This window comes from Candoia aspera, chromosome 3 (genome assembly GCF_035149785.1).
Source record: "Candoia aspera isolate rCanAsp1 chromosome 3, rCanAsp1.hap2, whole genome shotgun sequence".
Taxonomy (NCBI): Eukaryota; Metazoa; Chordata; class Lepidosauria; order Squamata; family Boidae; genus Candoia; species Candoia aspera.
In genome coordinates, this window is record NC_086155.1 from 167772296 (window position 1) to 167793770 (window position 21475).

The 21475-nt window shown below is 37.6% G+C and overlaps 1 protein-coding gene across 1 annotated transcript in view; it reads left to right on the forward strand.

The window, feature by feature from the left end:
* Positions 1 to 21475, forward strand: part of LOC134494223 (chloride channel protein C-like) — an 89107-nt gene that overhangs the window by 42800 nt on the left and 24832 nt on the right. The window contains exons 12-13 of the mRNA XM_063299271.1: positions 5058 to 5224; positions 17648 to 17827. Coding sequence (XP_063155341.1) covers positions 5058 to 5224; positions 17648 to 17827 — 347 coding nt within the window. The remainder of the gene's footprint in view (positions 1 to 5057; positions 5225 to 17647; positions 17828 to 21475) is intronic.

Genomic DNA, 21475 nt, shown 5'->3' on the forward strand with positions numbered 1-21475 from the left:
TCCAACTTTTGCATTCTAATCACTGAGTAATAGTACCATGTCCTTTCTTGATTGCACCTCTTACAATTTGCCACAAAATTCCTCAATGTCTTCCTCTACTGCTTGTATATATACTTGTATAAAATTGATGTTCATTGGATGTCCATTAATTCTAACTGACATGATCCTGTTATATGCTGGGTATAACCAGCACATACAGTATTTAGTGATGCTGTTTTTGAATATAATTGCCAATCCATTTCTCCATTCCTGTGTCTATTTCTGTTATCAGGTAATCATATATCAGGTCCATTCTGGTCCACTTAAATTCATTTATCCCTCAAACAACCAGTTTAGTATGCATCATTTCATTTCTGACAATTTCAAATCTATTTGGTTCATCCTTTTCACATTCCATGTTTTATGTGTATGTGAATCTCTTCTTTCAGTACTGTGCAATAGATTCAGTACAGTACAATAGATTCTAAAGGAATCTATTCCTTTAGAGTGACTGTAACCAGACTTCTTTGCTACTTTGATTTGTCTATGCCATGCCATCCATATCTACTTATGAAAGGTACACATTCTTCCCCAGTAAATAAAAGAGTGTCTTGCAACTTTGGGGTCTTATTATTTGGCACCCAGGCTGATTTAAACATTTCAACTATGTTTATACAGATTTTTTGGGCAACAACACAGAAGTAGATTGTCATTTTCTTCTGGGCATGATTTTGAAGCTACTACTTCTGGGCAAGTTAGCTTCCCTTATACCTGCAGGTCATTGAAGCAGTAAAGGAGTTTAACTTCCTTGGCTCTAAAACTGATCAAAAGGGTGACTGCAGCCCAGAGATCAGATGACGTATAGAGCTTGGAAGAACAGTAATGACCAGTATAAGTAACATCTGGAAGAATAAAGATATCAGCCTCCCAACCAAATGCAGACTAGTTAATATGATCATATTTCCAATAGCTACATATGCTTGTGAAACTTGGACTTTGAGGAAGGCAGATAGGAGAAAGGTAGATGCATTTGAATTGTGGTGCTGGAGACTATGACTACACATCTCATGGACAGTGAAGATTACCAACAAGGAAGTCCTAGACAGAGTCAAACCAAAAATATCCCTGGAAGCCAAGACCACCAAACAAAAACTGTCATACTTTGGTCATGTTTTGTGAGCCAACTCCCTTGAAAAGACAATTATGCTGGGATTGGTCAGTGGTAAAAGAAGAAGGGGCCGCCCTAGGACTCACTGGATTGACACCATCAGAAGGGACACTGGAATTACTTTGATGGAACTAAAGGAAGCTGTAAGAGATAGACAGGCATGGAAAGCATCGATCCACAAAGTGACTGAGAGTTGAACACAACTGAACGGATAGACTATACCTGCAGAACTCTACCTGTCCTCATGCTATGGATTCCTTAGCTTAACACCCCCCTCCTTTGATCTTAACAAGGGTGATCCTATCAGGAGCTCTCATTGGCATTGCTCTCAGTCCTTTTGAAGATTTTGAGTTCTTCCACCATGTCGAAGTAGTAATGCAACAAGAGGGAAGTAATTTTCTAGAGGGAAAAATCTCTAATTTATATTTCCAACTGGTACAATTTTCAGCTTCCATAGATATTCCAGATGTATGCATATTACTTATGTCGAAATACTGACAAGCAATGGCAAAATCTAATTCAGATAAGGTATAAACTTTCCACTGAGGTTATTACTGTGGTAAAAGACAGAAGAGTTCACTCTTTTGCTAAGCTTGACCATATATAGAATAAAAATATAGGATTGATAGGAGCAGGGTATCAGCACTCAGTGTGGGTATAAGAGTAGTACAGCTGGTGTCATAAATATCTGCAGTCTATGGCAAGATCACATAGTAGTGATAAAAGTTTGATACTCAAGAGTAAACTGTCCCAGTTTATGATGTCATGGCTGGATCACAACCCTGTTGGCACTTCCTCCTGGGATAGAAAAAGAAAAAGCTTCCATCTGCTACAAAAAACAAAGCAAAACATCTGTTGGTGACATTAAGTGCTTTTCTGGCTGTGTTCAGCACAAACCAGCACAACTTCAAAATGGAACTGTTTGGTTTTCATGAGCAAGAAAACAAAAAGGTATAATTTCATGGGAAAGTACATCTACCTAAAACAGTTTAGTGAGAATGTAGAGTTTTATATAACATTTTTCCAGAATGCATGGGTTTGCTAATTATGTTTACCCTCCAATGTTAAGGTAATATAGACTAAAGTCAAACATGTGTTTTCTACCTCATCCAAAGTTATAATTATACCTTATAAATATGGTTACCACATTTGAACTTTAGGAAAAGAAGGCATTTAAAAAATTCAATATAGTGTGAAAAAAATGTATTTTCGCTCTTCTTCCTAGCACACATTCTGTCTGTCAAGGCCCAAAGTAATAGCTCCAATAGAACAAGACCTAGTAACTGGGGATGAAGCAGTGTTCACCATTATTGGAGCAATCTTCTCCTAAGCCCCAAAGGAAACAATATATACAATTATTGAGTGAGGGATAACCAGAGGAAAATATTTTTATTTTATTATTTGCTCTTAACTGAGAATATATTCCAAATAATGGAAAATTAACTGGCACTGAAATACATCCAAACAATGGGGGAAATACAACAAACTAATGTGTGAGATAAGTGGGTTTGAAATAGTTTTCCAAATCAACTCTCTCTTTGATAAATCAGGGCTTGTTCAATGACATCAATTTAGCTTTTATAAATTGGTAAAGGAAATAAAATCTCTGTTTGTTCAGGCAGGAATAAAATCTCTGCTGCATTCCCAGGCACAGTCAAGCCCCCAACTCTGTGGGAGCATCTCTGACTGTATGTTTGCTGGCCACTTCCTCTTCCCTTTCTTGTGTTATCAGCTACTGTGGGAGGGAGGCACTGCCAACCCCGCACTCACCTTCCTCCTGACTGCTGCAATGCCTCCATTACTGATGCTCTCCCAGAAGCTGCTTTAACTAGTTTCTTAAACTATAGACATTTGCCTGTTTTGAGATTCCTGTCCAGAAAGAGCATTTCTGCTTTAGAAAAGATGACATGCCTGGAGAAAAAAACCCCAAGCACTAGGACATAATTTTAAAACAACCCTCTAGAAGAATCCCAGATAAGCAATTGGTGTAGGCACTTTAAACCTGGGGTTAAGATTGGGAGGATGCATACAGCATTATGACTGGCCCAGGAAGAAGTGATAATTAAACTTCTCTGTTGGCCTTGCAGACCTGGTTAAAATCCCCCCAGTAGTTGTTATTAAGTGCAGAGTTAACTTGTCATTTCAAAAAAGGAGATTTGTGGAACTTGACTGATCAAGATTGCAGTACAGGAAGAAAAGCTTAAATCACCTTCCCTGTGCAATAAAATTCCTGATCAAGCTTTCCTGTTATTTATTTTTTTAATTTGTCATGTGCAGTCAGCCTCTGTCTATTGAATATGCTTAAGTATGCATATTCAAGAAGTGAGATATGTAAAGAAGGGCAGAAGATCTTATGCAAGGACTGTCTTCAACAATTTCATTTGTAGGCTCTTTATTCTTTTTTTTTTTTGCATGCATGCATGCATTCACTGCTAAGGTCTGAAAAAAGTTTTTAGGAGTACATTTTGAATGTACTTAGAATTCTCAGCTGATCAGGAAGCTTGAGAAGGAAGGGCACCTGATTATAGAAAGGCGTTTAAGCACATTCAGTTGAACACACTATTTCCAGACTTCCTCTGAATGACTAAAATCCAGAGTAGGAATACTGCATTGGGAGATGGGGTTTCATAGAGAGCTGTTCTGGGATTCTATGTGGTGTCAGTGGGGCCAAATGTTAAAACTCCAATCTCACCAGCTCCACATTTTCTATTTAATAGGGTTACTGTGCATTAAGGTATCATCCCAGAATTGCAAGTTACATTATTACGTAGCTAGTGTTATAAATGTGCATGGTTATTTTACTGAGTAGCATCCAAACTATTAATAAAAAAAGTTAGATTGCATTTTCATCTAAATTTGGTTTTAAGAGGTAAAGTCATGAGTGTCATGAGCCAAAACTGATAGGAGCAATCTTTCAATAGGATCTCTCACTGTTTATTTTTCTTTTTATGAACAATTAAAAGCAGCAATGGCTCTCCATGATTTGGATTAGGATGGCACTGGAAGGGGAAAATTGACTTCACTTTTCACTCTGTTCTAATTTCAGATGAATATAGGTCATCTGAAGCTGCTCTTTGTCCTATAGCAGAATGGTATATATCACATGGATAATTATATGTTCCTCTCTCCATGGGTAAATTGCAGTTTAGGAGAGAATGATTTCACTTGAGGCAATAGCACAGAGGAAAGGATTATCTCTCCATTTCTAATTGTTGCCTTCTTGCCTTCCATCTTCTGCATCTGCTCTTAAAATGTTGATGGATGATATTGCTCACAGCTCTTTCTTCATCAAGTCTATACTGGCTCAAGAGCTCCTATTTGACAGCAGCTGTGATCATCTGTGATAGTCAGTGACGCTACTGCCAATGGATTGACACATGCTACGCTGAAATAGTAAAGAGGGGAACCAGCCTTGTAGCTGTAATTGACTAGTCTTAACACAAAGTTTGAAGAGATCTCTATCACTTTTACAGGTAGGACTAGTCGTTGCAGACACTGTCCAGAATGGCTGCTAGAGTTGAACTATTAAGTGACTTCTTCCTACTTCACCATCCACTTTACCACTAGTGTAAAGTGTATGTTTTGCAAGTGAAAGGTCAACGGTACATTTGTAGGCCTCTCTAGATTAGTATTAAATAAAAGATCTTAGCCTGACCTGCTGAAAACCCTTGTCAATCAGAACACGCAATATTCTACCAGATGGAGAAATCACCAGATGAAGAAATCTGGCTTAAAACATTTTACTTGTGTGCCATATTCTTTCTCCAGTTGACATACAGTAGTTTAAGTGATTTGATGGTAATAATTGTTTAAAAATCACACTGTAGTTATAATTCAGTTTTAAAGGCTATTGATATCTTTGATACATTTATTTCTAGTAATATATTTTTTCTTTTCCCTCCACATTTAGGTAGAGATCACAAATGATGTACAATCCTTGTTACTCATCATGCTAGCTGTCATGTTAGCAAAAATGGTTGGTGACTGGTTTAACATGTCTTTGTACAGTTCTTTACTGAAATTGAAATGCATACCATATCTAGATGTCGAACCATTTGTTTACCAGAATAAAAATGGGTGAGTGTTCTTTTCTTTTTATGACTTTTTAATGAAATCTGGGAAAATGATGGATCAAATCACTGTAAAATGGGTGGGGTTCCTTACTTGGTCACTGTTACAGGATTACACATCAGATGACATTTTGTGTGACTTCTGACCTGAAATCTTTCACAGAGCTGAAATGTATCTAGTTTAAATTATGATTGTATCAGGAATATTCTCCCGCCCCAATATATTGGGATCATTTGTGTGCAATGCTAATACTGTATATAACTCAGCATTACATTAACACATTAGCATGTAGTTGTGATGCCATCACTAGTAGATACTCAGAAGCATTCTCATGTGCTTTCAAATTTCCCAAATTTCCTTATTATATACAGATTTTGGACTGTGGTTTTAAGCTTTAATAGATAGATTCTATTTATCTAAAAACTTGATGTATTGCTTCCAAACATGCTAGAAATTCATGTACCCATATAAAGCCCAGTCTTGTTACTAATTTATAATCCTTGTTTTTGAGGCAGACACAAGTCAGGATCCTAGGTTCAGACAAAAATAAGTTGCTGACTGTTTTTCCACTTAGTGAAAAGAATGAACAAGCTTTATATACCAGCGTGTAGGGTTTCTAATGTTAATCCTAACATCTTAAATTGTTCCCAGTAAGCAACTGGTAACCAGTGAAGATTGTATTTCAGTACAGGGATCATATGGAAGATGGCAATATGAAATGTAAGAAAAATGAATGGTAATGAATATAAATAGAGAAAAATAGTTAAGCTACGTGTCTGTGAACAAAGAATAAGGAGGAAAATGTAATACATCTGAATGAGGGTAGCCTAATCTTGAGCAGTGGAATTGATGAATACATACAGGGGAGTGAAGTGTAGATTTAATTATGAATGAAAGAGCTAAAATGGATGTCAGAAATGATGAATTAGTTATTAATTAATAATTAATGAATACATTAATTCGTGTCATCTTTCAGTGCATATTAAAGAAGGAATCCAATGGTTAATGCATAGGCATATGCAGAGAGAGGAAAGTGAAGAAATGTACATGGTGATGTTACCCTGAAGGTATGAGAGTGCAGAGCTTTTGTCATGATGACATCATGGTTAGGAGTAAACCTCTATGGGTTGCTGATAGTTGCATGTTATGCTCTTGTGAACAGTGATAATGAAAAAAGCAGAGATGAGTTTCTGGTAAAATTGCAATATTGTGAATGAATGTAATCCAGGTGAAAAATTATCCTCTTAGGTGACATGAATGGATGGGTGGAAACAAGGAAAGAACATACAAAAAAAGTGGTTAGGCCATTTGGAGACCCAGCAATGAATGAAAACAGTTTTTGTTGTTTATTCGTTTAGTTGCTTCCGACTCTTCGTGACTTCATGGACCAGCCCATGCCAGAGCTTCCTATCGGTCATCACCGCCCCCAGCTCCCCCAGGGACGAGTCCGTCACCTCTAGAATATCATCCATCCACCTTGCCCTTGGTCGGCCCCTCTTCCTTTTGCCCTCCACTCTCCCTAGCATCAGCATCTTCTCCAGGGTGTCCTGTCTTCTCATTATGTGGCCAAAGTATTTCAGTTTGGCCTTTAATATTCCCTCAAGTGAGCAGTCTGGCTTTATTTCCTGGAGCATGGACTGGTTTGATCTTCTTGCAGTCCAAGGCACTCTCAGAATTTTCCTCCAACACCACAGTTCCAAAGCATCTATCTTCCTTCTCTCAGCCTTCCTTATGGTCCAGCTCTTTCAGCCATATGTTACTACTGGGAATACCATTGCTTTGACTATGCGGACCTTTGTTGTCAGCGTGATGTCTCTGCTCTTAACTATTTTATCGAGATTTGTCATTGCTCTTCTCCCAAGGATTAAATGTCTTCTGATTTCCTGACTGCAGTCAGCATCTGCAGTAATCTTTGCACCTAGGAATACAAAGTCTTTCACTGCTTCTGCATTTTCTCCCTCTATTTGCCAGTTATCAATCAAGCTGGTTGCCATAATCTTGGTTTTTTTGAGGTTTAGCTGCAAGCCAGCTTTTGCACTTTCTTCTTTCACCTTCATCATAAGGCTCCTCAGTTCCTCTTCGCTTTCAGCCATCAAAGTGGTGTCTTCTGCATATCTGAGATTGTTAATGTTTCTTCCATGAAAACAGTAGTTACTTAATAAGCATTTATGCAGAAGAACTGTGTGTTTCAAATAAGTGATTTAAGCCAAGTCTTTTCATAGATACAGTACATATGGAAATGGAAAAATAGCATTATTGATTTTATTATTTATAATGAAAGATTGAAAGAATTGGTAAAGGATATAAGGTTGATGATAGTTCAGGATGTGGGACTGACTGTTATTTGTTAGTGTCAAAGTTGACTTTTGGAAAAAAAATAGACACAGATACAGGAATATTTTAAAACAGTGGTCTTTCCTACATTCAATATTTTTGTATTCACTGATTTGATTATTTCTTGTATCCAGTCACTCACACCCAGCCTGGCCACCCAAAGGAACAAGGAAAGGAATGGGTCAAGCCAATAAGTGGCAGAATTCATATTACAGAGAACTCTATCTTCTTCATTGGGTACCACAGTTTCAAAAGAATCCCACAGATAAAATGCAAACTAGGTGTGGTAAACCACTGCAAGGCTTGAGACATCTATTTGGAATTTAATCCCTCTAATACTTTCTAAGATAGCCAGTTTGGCGTAGTGGTTAAGATACCAGGTTAGGAACTGGGAGATAGTTAGCTCCAGTCCTGCCTTAGGCATGAAGCCAACTGGGTAACTTTGGGCTTGTTGCTCTTTCTCAGCTCTAGAAAGAAGGCAAGGGCAAACCACTTTTGAAAATCTTTCCAAGAAAACTGCAGGGACTAGTCCAGATGGTTGCCAGGAGCCAAGAGTGACCTGAAGGTGCGTGCATGGGCGTGCGGGCGCTCACACACACACACCTTTGAAAATGGCCAAATATTTCCAGCCTTGCCCTCTGGTGCTGTCATCATATCCAACCTCTTTGTGGCCTCAGATTTCAAAATGATAATCATGATCATGATCATGTTATTTTAGTTCTCCAAGTTGAAAAAAGTTGCAAGCATCTGCATTAAGCTAGTAATGCACAATCTTGACCTTGACGTCTTTCCTATATGTGTGTGGATATACACTGAATACCTATGAGCGAGAAATTTTGGAGCCAAGATAAAAGCCCCTAACTCAATTGCATCTTCCCAGGGAAAACAATGGGAAGCTATGTAGTGTTAAATTGGGCAATTTTCCCCTTTACAAAACACTTTCCCAGGAAAGCTAAAACTGTCAGCTAGGCCATAAAAACATTTAGAACCCCCCACCCCCCGTGGATATTTCAATATTTTTCCATCTTTGTGCATATAATAATCTTGCTGCAGTTACCATGTACAAAACCAGTCTTCCATATGCCTTTTCTAATAAGTTATCCATAACTCCCAGTAAAAAAAATGTTCTGGTTTCATCTGAATATTAGTCTTTAAAAGTCTTTGTATCATTGTATGTATTTGTATCCAATATATTTTTTGCTTTTTTGTAAGTCCACCATGCATGGTAAAATGACCCTTCATGTTTTCCACATTTCCAACATTGATTGGAAGTACCTTTATACACTTTGGATAATTTATCTGGTATACACGCTGAAGGCTTTTGTCTCCTAACCAGCTCTAGCACATTTCTGCCATTGAAAAACCCATCTTTCTGGTGCTGGAAAAAGAAATTTCATATACATGTAGGCCTAAGTACTTTTTTTTTTTTTGCAGTTTTTCACTGTAATTTTTGTTATGGGTGCCAAGAAATTTAAACAGTGTGTTGTCCTTTCGCTGCATTTGTCCTCCTTTCCAACTGTCTGTGTCCTCCTTTGCCTATTCAGATATCAGGTAACCCTACTCATAATCAAAGCTCCCCCTCCTCTCTGGTCTTGGCATTGATGTTGCTGAGAGAACTGAAACCTAGCTGGGCAGAGTTCAGTCAAAGTAACATCATCATCTTTGCTTAGCCAGGTTTTAGTAGTACATGCCAGGTCTGTTGCTTCATCCACTACCAAGTTGGCAGCAGAGGCAATGTTATTGCACATAGACCTGGCATCAACTATCCTGAGCACCCTGAGGTGAAGTAATCTAGCAATCTGGCTATCTGGCCCCCAGGATGGTGTTCCTAGGATGGGTCAGAAATCAATATCTCCATAGGAGGTATTTCTTCCCCTGCAATGGCCCATCTGATGTTCCTTCCCATAGTCCCAGGGATATAAGTACCTGTGCCCATGTCTTGCTGAGGTTGCCTAACATCCCCATCCCCATATAACCAAAAGGGAGCCTCCATCCCAACCAGAATGCACTAATGGCCTGCTGTTGGAAATATCCTGCAGCTAGACCTCACCTCAGGCATTCGACATATCCAATCCCTCACATATACAGGGTTAACAATTACCCCTACAACATAATATTGCAAGCCATCTATCCCCAGATAGCTTCTCACATCTAGTTGATAATAGCCCTGTCTCTCACTACAGGCAGGGGCAACCTGGCTGCTATTCCATCTCCCACTTGGGACACTCTTAAGTAAGTCTGGGGCAGAAGATTAGGGCCACATGCTACAGTCGGGTGAGAGAGGCAAAAAAATGCTCCCCCCTTCTTACTCTTGGTGCCCAATTTCAGTTGACTGCAAACTTGTAGACCTCTCCTTATCTTCCATCAGTGGCAATCTGGTCAACCAACCAGCAAATTGTTCAAGATCATTTATCCAGCAGGCTTGTCGCCTGCCCCAATTTAAGATTATTCACTCAGGTCCTGTGTTCAGGTCCCCTGTAGCAAATTCATCTGGGTTTCAGCTCTCATGCAGGCGTCTGTAACTGAGTGGCCAAGCCTCACCGGCCCAGACTCATCAGATGTAGTATCCTGCCCCTCTATCCCCAAGTTTCTTGTAAAAACATATCCACAATAGCCTTCTAATATAACTAGAAATAGCTTAGAATGTAATGAATGATGGCACTGTAACTTTTTTGAGGAAGGAAAGGGAACATATATGTACTTTTGGCTCTCTGTTCTCATTTATGGAGAAGACATACCTTGAATCTCCTTCTCTCTCTGTGTACTATGGAATTAGAGATGAGAAAGAGGCAATGTATTCATTATGGTCTATTTTCAGCCAAGTTTGGCTGACTCCCCAGATTGAAAGTCTCAAATGTTGAGTATGCTTTCCATTAATAAACAATGAACAAGGATTGTTTTTCTTATTGTACAGTGTAGTCATTCACTTTTGTGTGCAAATATTTATTTCTAATCACATGGGCTATTATGTTTTAGATCTTGGATGACTGAGATGAAAGTAAGTAAAAATGGTGCTCTCTGACTTCTAGTTATGTTGTATTTCCAGTTATAAACTAGCAGGCTGGAATGCTCAGAGTTGCTAGCTGCCAGGAAGTGCTTTTTAATGAGGGCAAGAGTTCTTGAATACATCTACAACTTGGCAGAGCTTCCTGCTTTTATAAACCCCTATACATTTCAAGAGAAAATATCTTACATCTAGCACTTTAATGCGACAAGGTCAGTTAAAGACTTGGAGTAAGTCTGATGCTTATTGTGTTCTAGTTTAACATTACTTCTGTTGAAGCTTTCACTGGAGATTTCTGCCTGCCATACTATATAAAGCTGATAAGGGGAGCCAAGAATTCTGAGCAGGTTGTAGCCATTGTACAATGTTTTAAATAAAAACAGGATGGAACACTGCATTATATTGAATAGTTGATTTTTACTGCATACTTGAGCTTTTCAAATTTCCTCTTCCACAGTGCTAATATGGACTTTGAAAGTTGGAATGTATGCATATTTTTAATGGATTTAATGAGTGTATAAAAAATTTATTTTGAGAATGTTCAGGTGGAAATCTGTCACCTTGAAGTTAAATGTAAATTCTATTTGAAAATATATTCCAATTTTTTTAGGGTGGCATGGGTGATTTCTTTCAGTGAGTTTGAGATAAGTGTGGATCTGAAGTACAAGGATGCACATTTTGGCAATTACATCTGATAAAACAACAACAGATAAGTTTGGCAGAAGGAATGGCTGTTGGGATACCTGTATTTTAGTTGTGATACAGCAAATCCAGGAAGCTGCTTGTTGAGCAATCATATTGCTCTCTTGTAAATTTTGGGGATTCACAATTCTTCTATCAATTCTGTTACTAGTACTAGTGGTACTATTAGTGTTACCACTGATAAACCATAACTCCATTGCACTTACAGAGTACTGAAAAGTACTTGATCTTAATCATTATAAGCCTTGTGCATGTTGAAGTGGTACTCAGGGAAACTGAGCCAGTAGGCTTGGTTTTGTAGAGTTTGATCAAACCTGCAGTTTGATCAAATTGGATGCTTTCTATGCTTTTTGGTATATTTTCATATCATGTCTCAATTTGCTCATCATATTGCACTTATTGTCTTGTTTGTTTAACTCAGATTATTTTAAGTATTTGAAATCTTCTGAAATTAATCCTTATCTTTTGTGGTTAATGCTATTAGTATTTTTAAAAAAGCAACCAGAAATCAGGTTACCATCCTTTATCTGCTGATAAATCAATTTATGATCTTTCATCCTCTTGAAGTTACTGATATGATAATAAATTACACTATGAATCTTATTGAACAGCAGAGTATAACTCAGACTAACATAGCATTTTTAAAATATTTCATATCTTACTTATTTCCTAAATTTACTAGTAGCTACATTCTCTAGATATGAGGGAACATTTTAAAATACATTTTAGAATCAGTAGCATAACGGCAATTTTTTTCTACTTTTTCATCCTGAAGTATCTGTGAATGTGTCTTCATGGGGTCAGGAGCACATAGTAGGCATACGTACATGCATATGTACATATAGCTTAAATGAATAATAAAAAGCTGCATGAAGATTGATATTATTTTGCATTATCCTTTGGGCTGGTCATCATACAACTCATTTAACTAACTAATTAATGTCCACTGACCACTTGCTGGAGCCTTGACTAGTCTTCTGTTTGGGATCTGCCTATCTCTGCCATACTTCACATAATTCATTTAGCCTTATATCCCCCTTTCCTCTGCCAGTGGGATTTCATGCCTGCTTTTTATTTTATCCAATAATGTAGGACCAAGAACATTCTTCCTTAGTACTTGAATAATACACTAGCAAAAGCTCAGCAGATGCTGTAGCAAAAAGGCCTTCCCCAGTACAAAGTGCTATGCTTCATGGGTACTTGCTTTGTATTAAACCACTCCCTACTACTGACTTTTAAGTGTCCTATTTTTGATAAGCTTCATGAAATAAAATCTCTTCTATGTCTCCACGCTCTGCAGAACAAAGCTCAAGAGAGCAACATATGGAGTTCATATATTTTTATTCCAGGCTTATGGAGTGCTTATGTATCATCCATTCTGTTTCAGACTATTATAGATAATGTACAGAGAGCAACGGACTTCCTGCTGAGAGAGAAAAACAGAGGTGGCCTAGTTTCTATGTGCCAGAAAGAAGGTTCATTGATCTCTGTTCAGTTCTCAGATGCAGTAGTTGGCAGGTGGCAGACACAGTGAGTCTAGCCATTGGATGGGATGCTCCACTAATTGGTTAAGGCTGTTCCAATATCAAGTCACCAGATGGCAGACAGAAGAAATTACTGTGGCTTCCCACTTAAAAACAACCAGATCATCTCACTGTGATGATGCAGAAAATGATGACGCTGGCCCATTTTTTTGAAAAATGGAAGTCTATTTATAAATGTAAAGACCTGTTGTATTTTAGGAACAGTAACAATGTAGTAAATCATTTTCTTTCACGTTTCTGTCTGATCTTTAACATTAGCGTTCAGAATCCTATTCCATATCTATTGGCATGATGGGAAGGCTGGAGAAGTTCAGACAGTGCCATTTCTGTGGGACCCAGATTGTGGAATGGCCTCCTAAGTGCTGTGTACCACATTCTAAGCTTGGTTTTCAACATGTGCTTAAGGCCTCTTCATTTAACCTCTGATCACCACTGTCTAGTTGCTCTACTTTAATTGCTTATGAATAATTGAGGTAGCTATTTATATTTGTTATGATGTTTTAACAGTGTGTTTGCTTAGATCATGTCACATTTTTCTGGTTTCTGGTTGACTGCTGGAGCCTTTCTTAATTATTTACAGTGTTACTAGAGATGTCTGTCTTGTCCCTAGCTGTGATTTATTCAGTCTTATTCCAGGTAAATTTATGGAAAATTGCACTAATTCTGAATGAATGTGATCCGGGGGAAAATTATTCTGTTAGATGGCACAAATGGATGGGTGAGAACCTAAAGAGAGTACCTAAAAAGTTAGTGAACAGAAAAAAAAGTTATTGGGCACCCAGGAATGAATGAAAATGGTAATTTTGGGGGTGAATATCTGCTTAGAAAAAGGTCAGTTTTGAATGTGTTGTAGCCATAAATCTCTTCATATGTGCACATAGAAAAGGAATGAATCAAAAAGCATAGCTTATTTAATTGTTTATGATGAAAGCATGAGATAATTAATGAAGGATACAAGGGTGTGGAGGTATGCTCGGAAAAGTAGTGGGACTTTAGACTGTGCAGGGGGTATACAAATCACAGTTTTGTTCTTCAGATCATTGGAAAACAGAATTGTGAAAAATAAAATTTATTGTATGTTAACTTAGAGAAAGTATATCACAAAGCGAATAGACTTGAATTGAGGATTATTTTGTGCCAATATTGAGCTGAAGGTTGGTTGATGAATATGATAAGAGGAATAGATAATGGAAGTGAAACATGTGAAAATATACAGAATGTTTAATGGCTGGCTCAAAATTGAGCAGAGATTAGTCAAAGATCTGTGATGTCCCCTTAGTTATATATTAACTTAGTTAGCTAGTCCCCTTAGTTATGGATAAATGTATATGATGTTAAAGGCTTATAAGTTTGGCACATGAATATGTGTGTACCTTTGTGTGATGATGCTGTGTTGCTGGCTGAGAAGCAAAATTGTTTGCAGTAAATGTTAGATAGATTGCATGATGCAATGAAAAGTATGAGTCTGAATATTATTAAATCAAACATTTAATGTTTTATAGACAAATATAAAAATAACATTTTGTTGACACTGGAGGCATGCTGGCTGGGGACATAAATGTTTATGCAATCATGATGATGCCATATGGTTGGCAGAAAATCCAATTGATTTCCAGTGAATGGTGGATAGATCATGTGATGCAATGAGGAGTGTTGATAATTAATATTAAAATTAAGACCAAATTGGTTCCGTTTGAAATAGTGTAAATTATTGCAAATGATCCATAAATGAAAAGAATTACAGTAAATAGCTGATAAACCTGATAGTAAGTTTAATAAAGATGTTGTGAGGAATAAATGTTTTCTGACAGAAGCAGAAATGGCTGTGTGATATGGAATTGTGGATGTGTATGTTAAGCAACAAACCTAAAAGCTTGATGTAGTGGGACTGGGTACTTAAGTGTGTGTGTGTGTGATAAAACAAGAAAACAGAGGGGTGAGAATGAAGAGGTCCTGCATGAGTGCGAACCAAATACAAAACTTAGTGACCAGTGTGAAAGAAGTATGTTGAAGTGAATCATATACTGCAGTGAGAATGAATAAGATCGAATCACAAAGCAAATACATGAAGGAAGAGTGAATGGGCCAAAGGAAAGGGTAGACAAAATTGTGTTTAGTTGGAACTGGTAAGATCTTCAAAACAGGTAGATGATTGTTTGAAGAACAAAAGACTATATATGAAGTGATACATGGAAGTGAGGATGGTTTGCAAGGGCAGCAAAGTATGGAAAGGAATTGGGAAGGTATTTGCTTCAACTAAATTTATCTGTATTTCCTTTTTTGTTTCTTTTATTATGCCTTAATTTCCTTGGCTTATTATTTTTTATTCTTTCCTGCGCTTCATAAAATGTTACTTACCTCGAAAAGGAATAATGTACGTATATATGCCTGTATGTAAAGATACTTTGCATTCTGCCTGATGTGTTTTAGTTTATAGAAAGTTGGATGAAATGGTATTTTAATTACATTCAAATTGTTCAGATATGAGAAAGCCATCAAAAATTGCTTCACACTATTTTATGTTTTATAAATGGTTAGAATTTATTTATTTTACAGGATTTGCTGCCTCAGTGAGAGTCAGGGTGGTTCACAGTGATACAAACATATAAAAATATCAACAAGTAAATACTTTAAAAATCCACTATGCATAATAAGCCCCCTACTGATGAAATCCTAGCTCCAGAAAATTGTTGGAAATCAAGAAATCCTATTTTTCCATACATTACTTTATTTTGTATGTGTTATTAAAATAATATGGAATAGCTTTTAATGGAATTCTTTGTGGTTATGTGACTTTCTTACTATTAGAATTGCTCATTAGCTCAGCAAATAAAAAGTAGATTGAAAAGGGGAAGCAAAATGGTCTTACTGGACCTTTGCAATATGCTTCACTAGCTCATCTTGTGAAATTCAGTGGAAATGCCCACAGATGGATCCAAGTAATATATATGCCTTCAAAAAACTCAAATTAATTTTGTTAATGTTCCTGTTGTATTTGTGGCTTGCATTCTCCTCAGAATATATCTAGAACATATCTAGAACACTACATCTCATCTGTTCTATTGCTAGTCGATAAACAACTAACATTTAAAATATTTTATGTAGGAGCAAGTGGCACAGATATTAAATTAACTGAAATATATTTCAAATTTAAGTACCCACCTGTTTATGTAACTGAACAACCAAATCTCTCATTTTATACAGCCTGAGAGAGTTAGCATCTGACATTGCTAGGACCCGTCTCTCATTTTGAAAGAAAAAAAGGATTATTTCAGATATATTTGGGAAATGGAGTAGTCTGAGGCTTTTCTAGTTTTTTTACTTGCTACTTAAATGGTTCCCCAAAATAAAATGTAAACTTTCAGCAACGTAAGAAATCAAAATGTGAATATGAATCAAAACCTGCTATAACCATAAGCAGGGATATATTAATTACTGTTTTCCCACCTAAACTAGATGTACTGAAGAACTGCAAAAATGTCATAAATGGTAAGTTACTAATAGGGTTTGGTCATGGGTCCAGTTAATAATAGCAGGCAAACCTGCAAGAGTTGTATATCATTCAGAATCCAAACATAGCTGAGCTATCCAAATGTAACTGGCAATTATCATGAAAATAAAGCTATCCCCAAAATAAACTCATGAAATATATTTATATAAGGTTTAATAGTTAGTCAGCATAATAAAAAATGGTTTACAAGAAACCCAACTAAAATCCAATGTTGTTCTGATGAAAATCTCTAGCTAAATAACAGATAAACATTCCCACCAAGTGAAGTGAATATCTTGAGTTAGAACACAAACCACAGTGAAACTTATGAATGAGTAAAACTGTCTGTTCCCTTGCACTGATTCTCATGGCTATGTATTGTCTGGAAAAAATGTTATTCCAGAGGAATGTTCTCATAGGTTTAAAGTAGGATTACCATATATGGGCTGCAAACATCTGGGTGACCATGAGATGGCAACAAAGTGATACAGAAAACCCTGATGTAAGCTTCTAAATAGGAATGCCAAGATCTTTGTACCTTGTTATGGTAACCTTAGTTTAAGATACTTCAGGTGCAGGTCAAGTCTGGACAAAATATTTCTCTCTCTCAAATAAAGGATCATCTCTGAAATAAATAGACGCATTAAGTGTAATTTCATTGTATTGTTTTATTGTAACAACTGACTCCCTTGTAGGGACAGCAGATTTATCTCAAATTTATATCCCCTTAGTGTAGCTCCATGCTATTTGTGAGTTGCCCAAATTTTTACAGAGTTAGAATATTATAAATAAAACCAAAGTGGCACAAATGTTCTCTTGATATTTATTGTGTAAGCATTTATTCATGGTTTCTAAGATCACCAACCAGTCCTCATAGATTACTGATATAAGCAGGATATTGAACTGGACAACTGGTCTCACCCATGATAACCATTCTTCCATTGTTATGAAAGCCAGATTTATTTATCTTCTTGTCATACTTTTCTTCACTCTAAGAGCATTTTGTTAACTGAACGTGATTTTCTAAGCATTTCATTTTCTGTTAGGACTTTAAAACGAAAAGCTCAAAAACTCACCTAAGTTGATTAATGGTGCTTGTCCTGGAGTAGAAAACCATGACTTGCATCTGGTTGAATTTATCATGGATCTTACACATAGGTAGGAAGGCTATGCTTGATCACCAGTTTATTGGATAATTACGCTTTAAACAAAATATTCATAAATAAAGCTAATTTATTTGCAGCTTGAAGTAATTCACTAGCACACTATAAAACCACCATATGCTAAAATGGTACTGCATGCCTAGTTTCCTGTTTATTAAATAAATTATTGGCTGTCTGTTTTGTATCTTTCAGGTTAAATCTGGAATTGTTTGCTGCCAAAGATGTCATGAAGCCTCACGTCAGAGTCCTCAATTTGAAGGAAAACATTGCTTTTTTGGCTCAGGTCCTTGCCAGCACCAACCATAGTGGATTCCCAGTCGTTAACAAATCTAAACCAGATCAGTCCAAGGTGTTTCTGGGAACAATTACAAGGTAAGACACCACTACATTCCTCCTTAAAGATAAGTGGCCCCTCAGGTCAGTGTTTAGAACTTAGCACACTACATTATGAATAGATGCTTTACAATCTACAACTCTTTGCTCTTGGAACAACAGTGTGTATATCTTTATCCAATACTGGACACATAGGTTTCTTTGTGTGTTACTCTGAATTACTGTGCAATACGACATTAGAAACAGAATAAAGCCTTAAGGCACTTGAAGGACTTCTAGAAAAAGATGCAGAAACATTTCTGTACTCAAACTTCTCATAAAAGTGAAGTAAAACTGGAGGGAGGGGGAATCAGCAGCAACCTTCCTTTTGTTTTTACACAAGTCTATTTCTTTTAAGATAAAGCATATCAACACTCAGACAGAAAAGGAAAGACCTAATACTTAGGATGGCTTGCTCCAGTAAGCAGGAATTAAACCAAGGGATACACTTTGAGGGAGAAAAGTGGCAATACTTGTGGGGTTTTTTGTGGGAAAGGATCGCAAAATGTTTTTGCTGATTTTCACCATTCACCATCAGTGGTGACATTAAAATGAAGGCACATGCATTATGATGTTTCATACGAATTCCACCATTACATAGTTGTGCCCAGAAGATCCAACTTATGACTCAAGTACATGAGTTACGGTATTCGTGTGATGACAGATATACTTATTATCACAACCCCCCTCCCATGCTCATATTCATCAGGAATTCATATCAAAACTGATAGTTTTAGGGCTCTTCTACATAAGCAGCCTTCTTATTGGGGAAGTCTTCTGATCTCACAAGGAAAATGCAGCAGAGCTTGAAGGGGGTGGTCAGACGAATTATAATCACCCAGATACAACTGCCCATGGGACATCTACTTCTGCAGGGAACCAATAGCCAAATTAACTTGCCTTTCCTCACCAGAAAATTAGTATAGACATATCTCACCCAACTGGTACTTGTTTGTTGGCCTGCAAGGTGTCTAAGGTGTCTTATCTTCTTACTTTCATGCCCAAAATATCCATCCTTCCCCTCTGGGGAAAAAAAAATTGGGTACTTTTCATAGTGACAACCTTACAAACTACCTCTCCTCTTCTGTATTTGGAGCCTGACTACCTCTAATATCCAGTTCTAATCCTGGGTTACTGTAGCTGGTAGATGCCCTTTGAATGGTCATTCATGTCCTTGTTAACTCCCATATTGACTACTGCAATGTGCTCTACATGGGGGTACCCTTGAAGAGTATCTGGAAGCTTCAGCTGGTCCAGAATGCAGCCTCATGGGCTATTTGTGGCGCTCCTAGAAGGGCACATATAACACCTTTGCTACGCGAGCTGCACTGGGTACCAGTTTGCTTCTGGGTCCAATTCAAGGTGTTGGTTATCACCTTTAAAGCCCTACATGGTATGGGGCCAGGTTACCTGAGGGACCGCCTCTTCCTCGTTACATCTACCTGCCCCACCTGATCTTGCAGAGAGGGCATGCTGAGGACCCCATCGGTAAGAGAATTCCATCTGGTGGGGTCCAGGAGGCGGGCCTTCTCTGCAGTAGCGCCTGCCCTTTGGAACATCTTGCCCGCGGAAGTGAGGCTAGCCCCATTGCTCCTGGCCTTTTGGAGAAACTTGAAGACCTGGCTCTGCCAGCTGGCCTGGGGCGGGGAGGAGAAGAGTCAGGCCTGGGGTTGGCTAGTGCCTTGAAGTACACCTTCCACGCGAAGACTGAATGAGATACAGCCACCTGGACTTTACTTTTATTTATATTATTAACAATACGTAATTTTATAACGCATTTTATATATTTATTGTTTTATTGAGTATTCTGTTGTAAACTGCACAGAGTCCCTCCAGTGGGAGGAAATGGGTGGTGACAAATTTGATAGATAAATAAATAAATGTACTGAGATAGGTATCCCATCCTGTGAATAATAAGTTTGCCAAGTGCAAAACAGAATGTGAAACAGTTGCAGCAACATTCACCATATGCAAATGAAAATTTCCCATTTGCAACAAAACAACATGATTCTAATGCCAAGAATCAGGGATGAAAAGTTCATTTGCAACTGGATCTGCACCCTCATCTGGAAGTTCTCCTAGTGAGTCTATTAAGTGCTGATAGAAAAAAAATGTCTTAGTTTTACATTTTGCAAAACTATGTTAGCAATTGGTGGTAAACAGGATTTTAAATATTTTTCCAAAATCGCTATGCAATTACCTTCTAGGGCTATGTAGCACTTTGGATTTGATCCCCCAAAGGTGCTTTGGAGCATGTGGGAATGCAAACATAGTAGCTATCTGCAATAACTTGAGTCATGCAAACCTAGGAAAAGACACAGCTGTTGAAAGTATTGCAGATAGGTATTATATTAAAACTTACAGTATGGATGCTCCAAAGGACCTGGTGGGGGGTTATAAATCCAAAGCACTGTAGAACCCTATTATGTTGTTACTTTATTTCATAAAGAATGCAACATTTTAAAAATCCTAGCTTTTTTGTTAAAGCATACAATTTAAGAACAGTCTTTCACAACTGGGTGGTCTTCCAGATGTGTCTGCCTCAACTTCCAGAATTTCATAGCTAGCATGGCTCTTGCTGGGAACTGAAATCCACACATCGGGAGGGCATCCTGGTTGGAGGAGTCTGTTTTAGACATGCTTGAAAACATCTGGCACTTAGAAATTCAAGATACTTAGTCACTTTACAGAAGCTAATAATATAAATAGTTCTTGCATTGAGATTGTTTCTGACAATAAAGATATGGTTCAGGCATTGACTCAAATAAACACATAAATAAGGAAGTGCAAGAATTTTAATGACATATATAGAATTTGGGAATTTTAGAACTGTGGTTGCTTGTGATTTTTCAATAGGTGGCATTTATTTAGTGTTGAATATGACTAGAATTTAAATCCAACCAACCTGCTGACTGTTGGCAGATTTACAGCAATTGCCATGGACAAATGCATTTATTACAAAACTGCCCTGAAAGATCTCTTGGGAGCTGCCATCATATACTTCGGTGTAACAGTTATTAATATAGAGGCATGTTTTGGATATTGCACAGGCCAGATGAGTCCCAGTAAAAGAAGATATAGGTAGCCCTCGCTTAATGACCACAATTGGGACCAGAAACTCTGTTGCTAAGCGGTGAAGTCTTTAAGCGAAACATCACATGACTGCACTGGACTTACGTCACTCCTGCTGTGGTTGTTAAACGAATCACCCACAGTTGTTAAGTGAGATATCACATGACTGTGACTTGCAATTTCATTGCCGGCTTCCCCATTGACTCTGCTTGTTGGAATCCGGCTGTGAGGCATCAAATGGCAATCATGTGGCTGCAAGATACTGTGACAGTCGTAAATACCTGCTGGTTATGAAGTGCTCAAATCTCGATCACATGACTGTGGTTATGCTGTGACTGCTGTAAGTATGAGGGCCAGTCATAAATTTACTTTTTCAGCACTGTTGTAACTTCAAATGGTTGCTAAACAGGGCAGTCGGTAAATGAGGACTACCTGTACCTATATCAAATAAAAAACTATTAATCACAATTACCATTACAAGGTGTTTATTGGTACTTATAAATAAAACAATTGTCAGGAAATAGATACAGAAAAGTATGTCCACTGTAGCCAGTAAGGCCTGTGGAAAGCAAATAT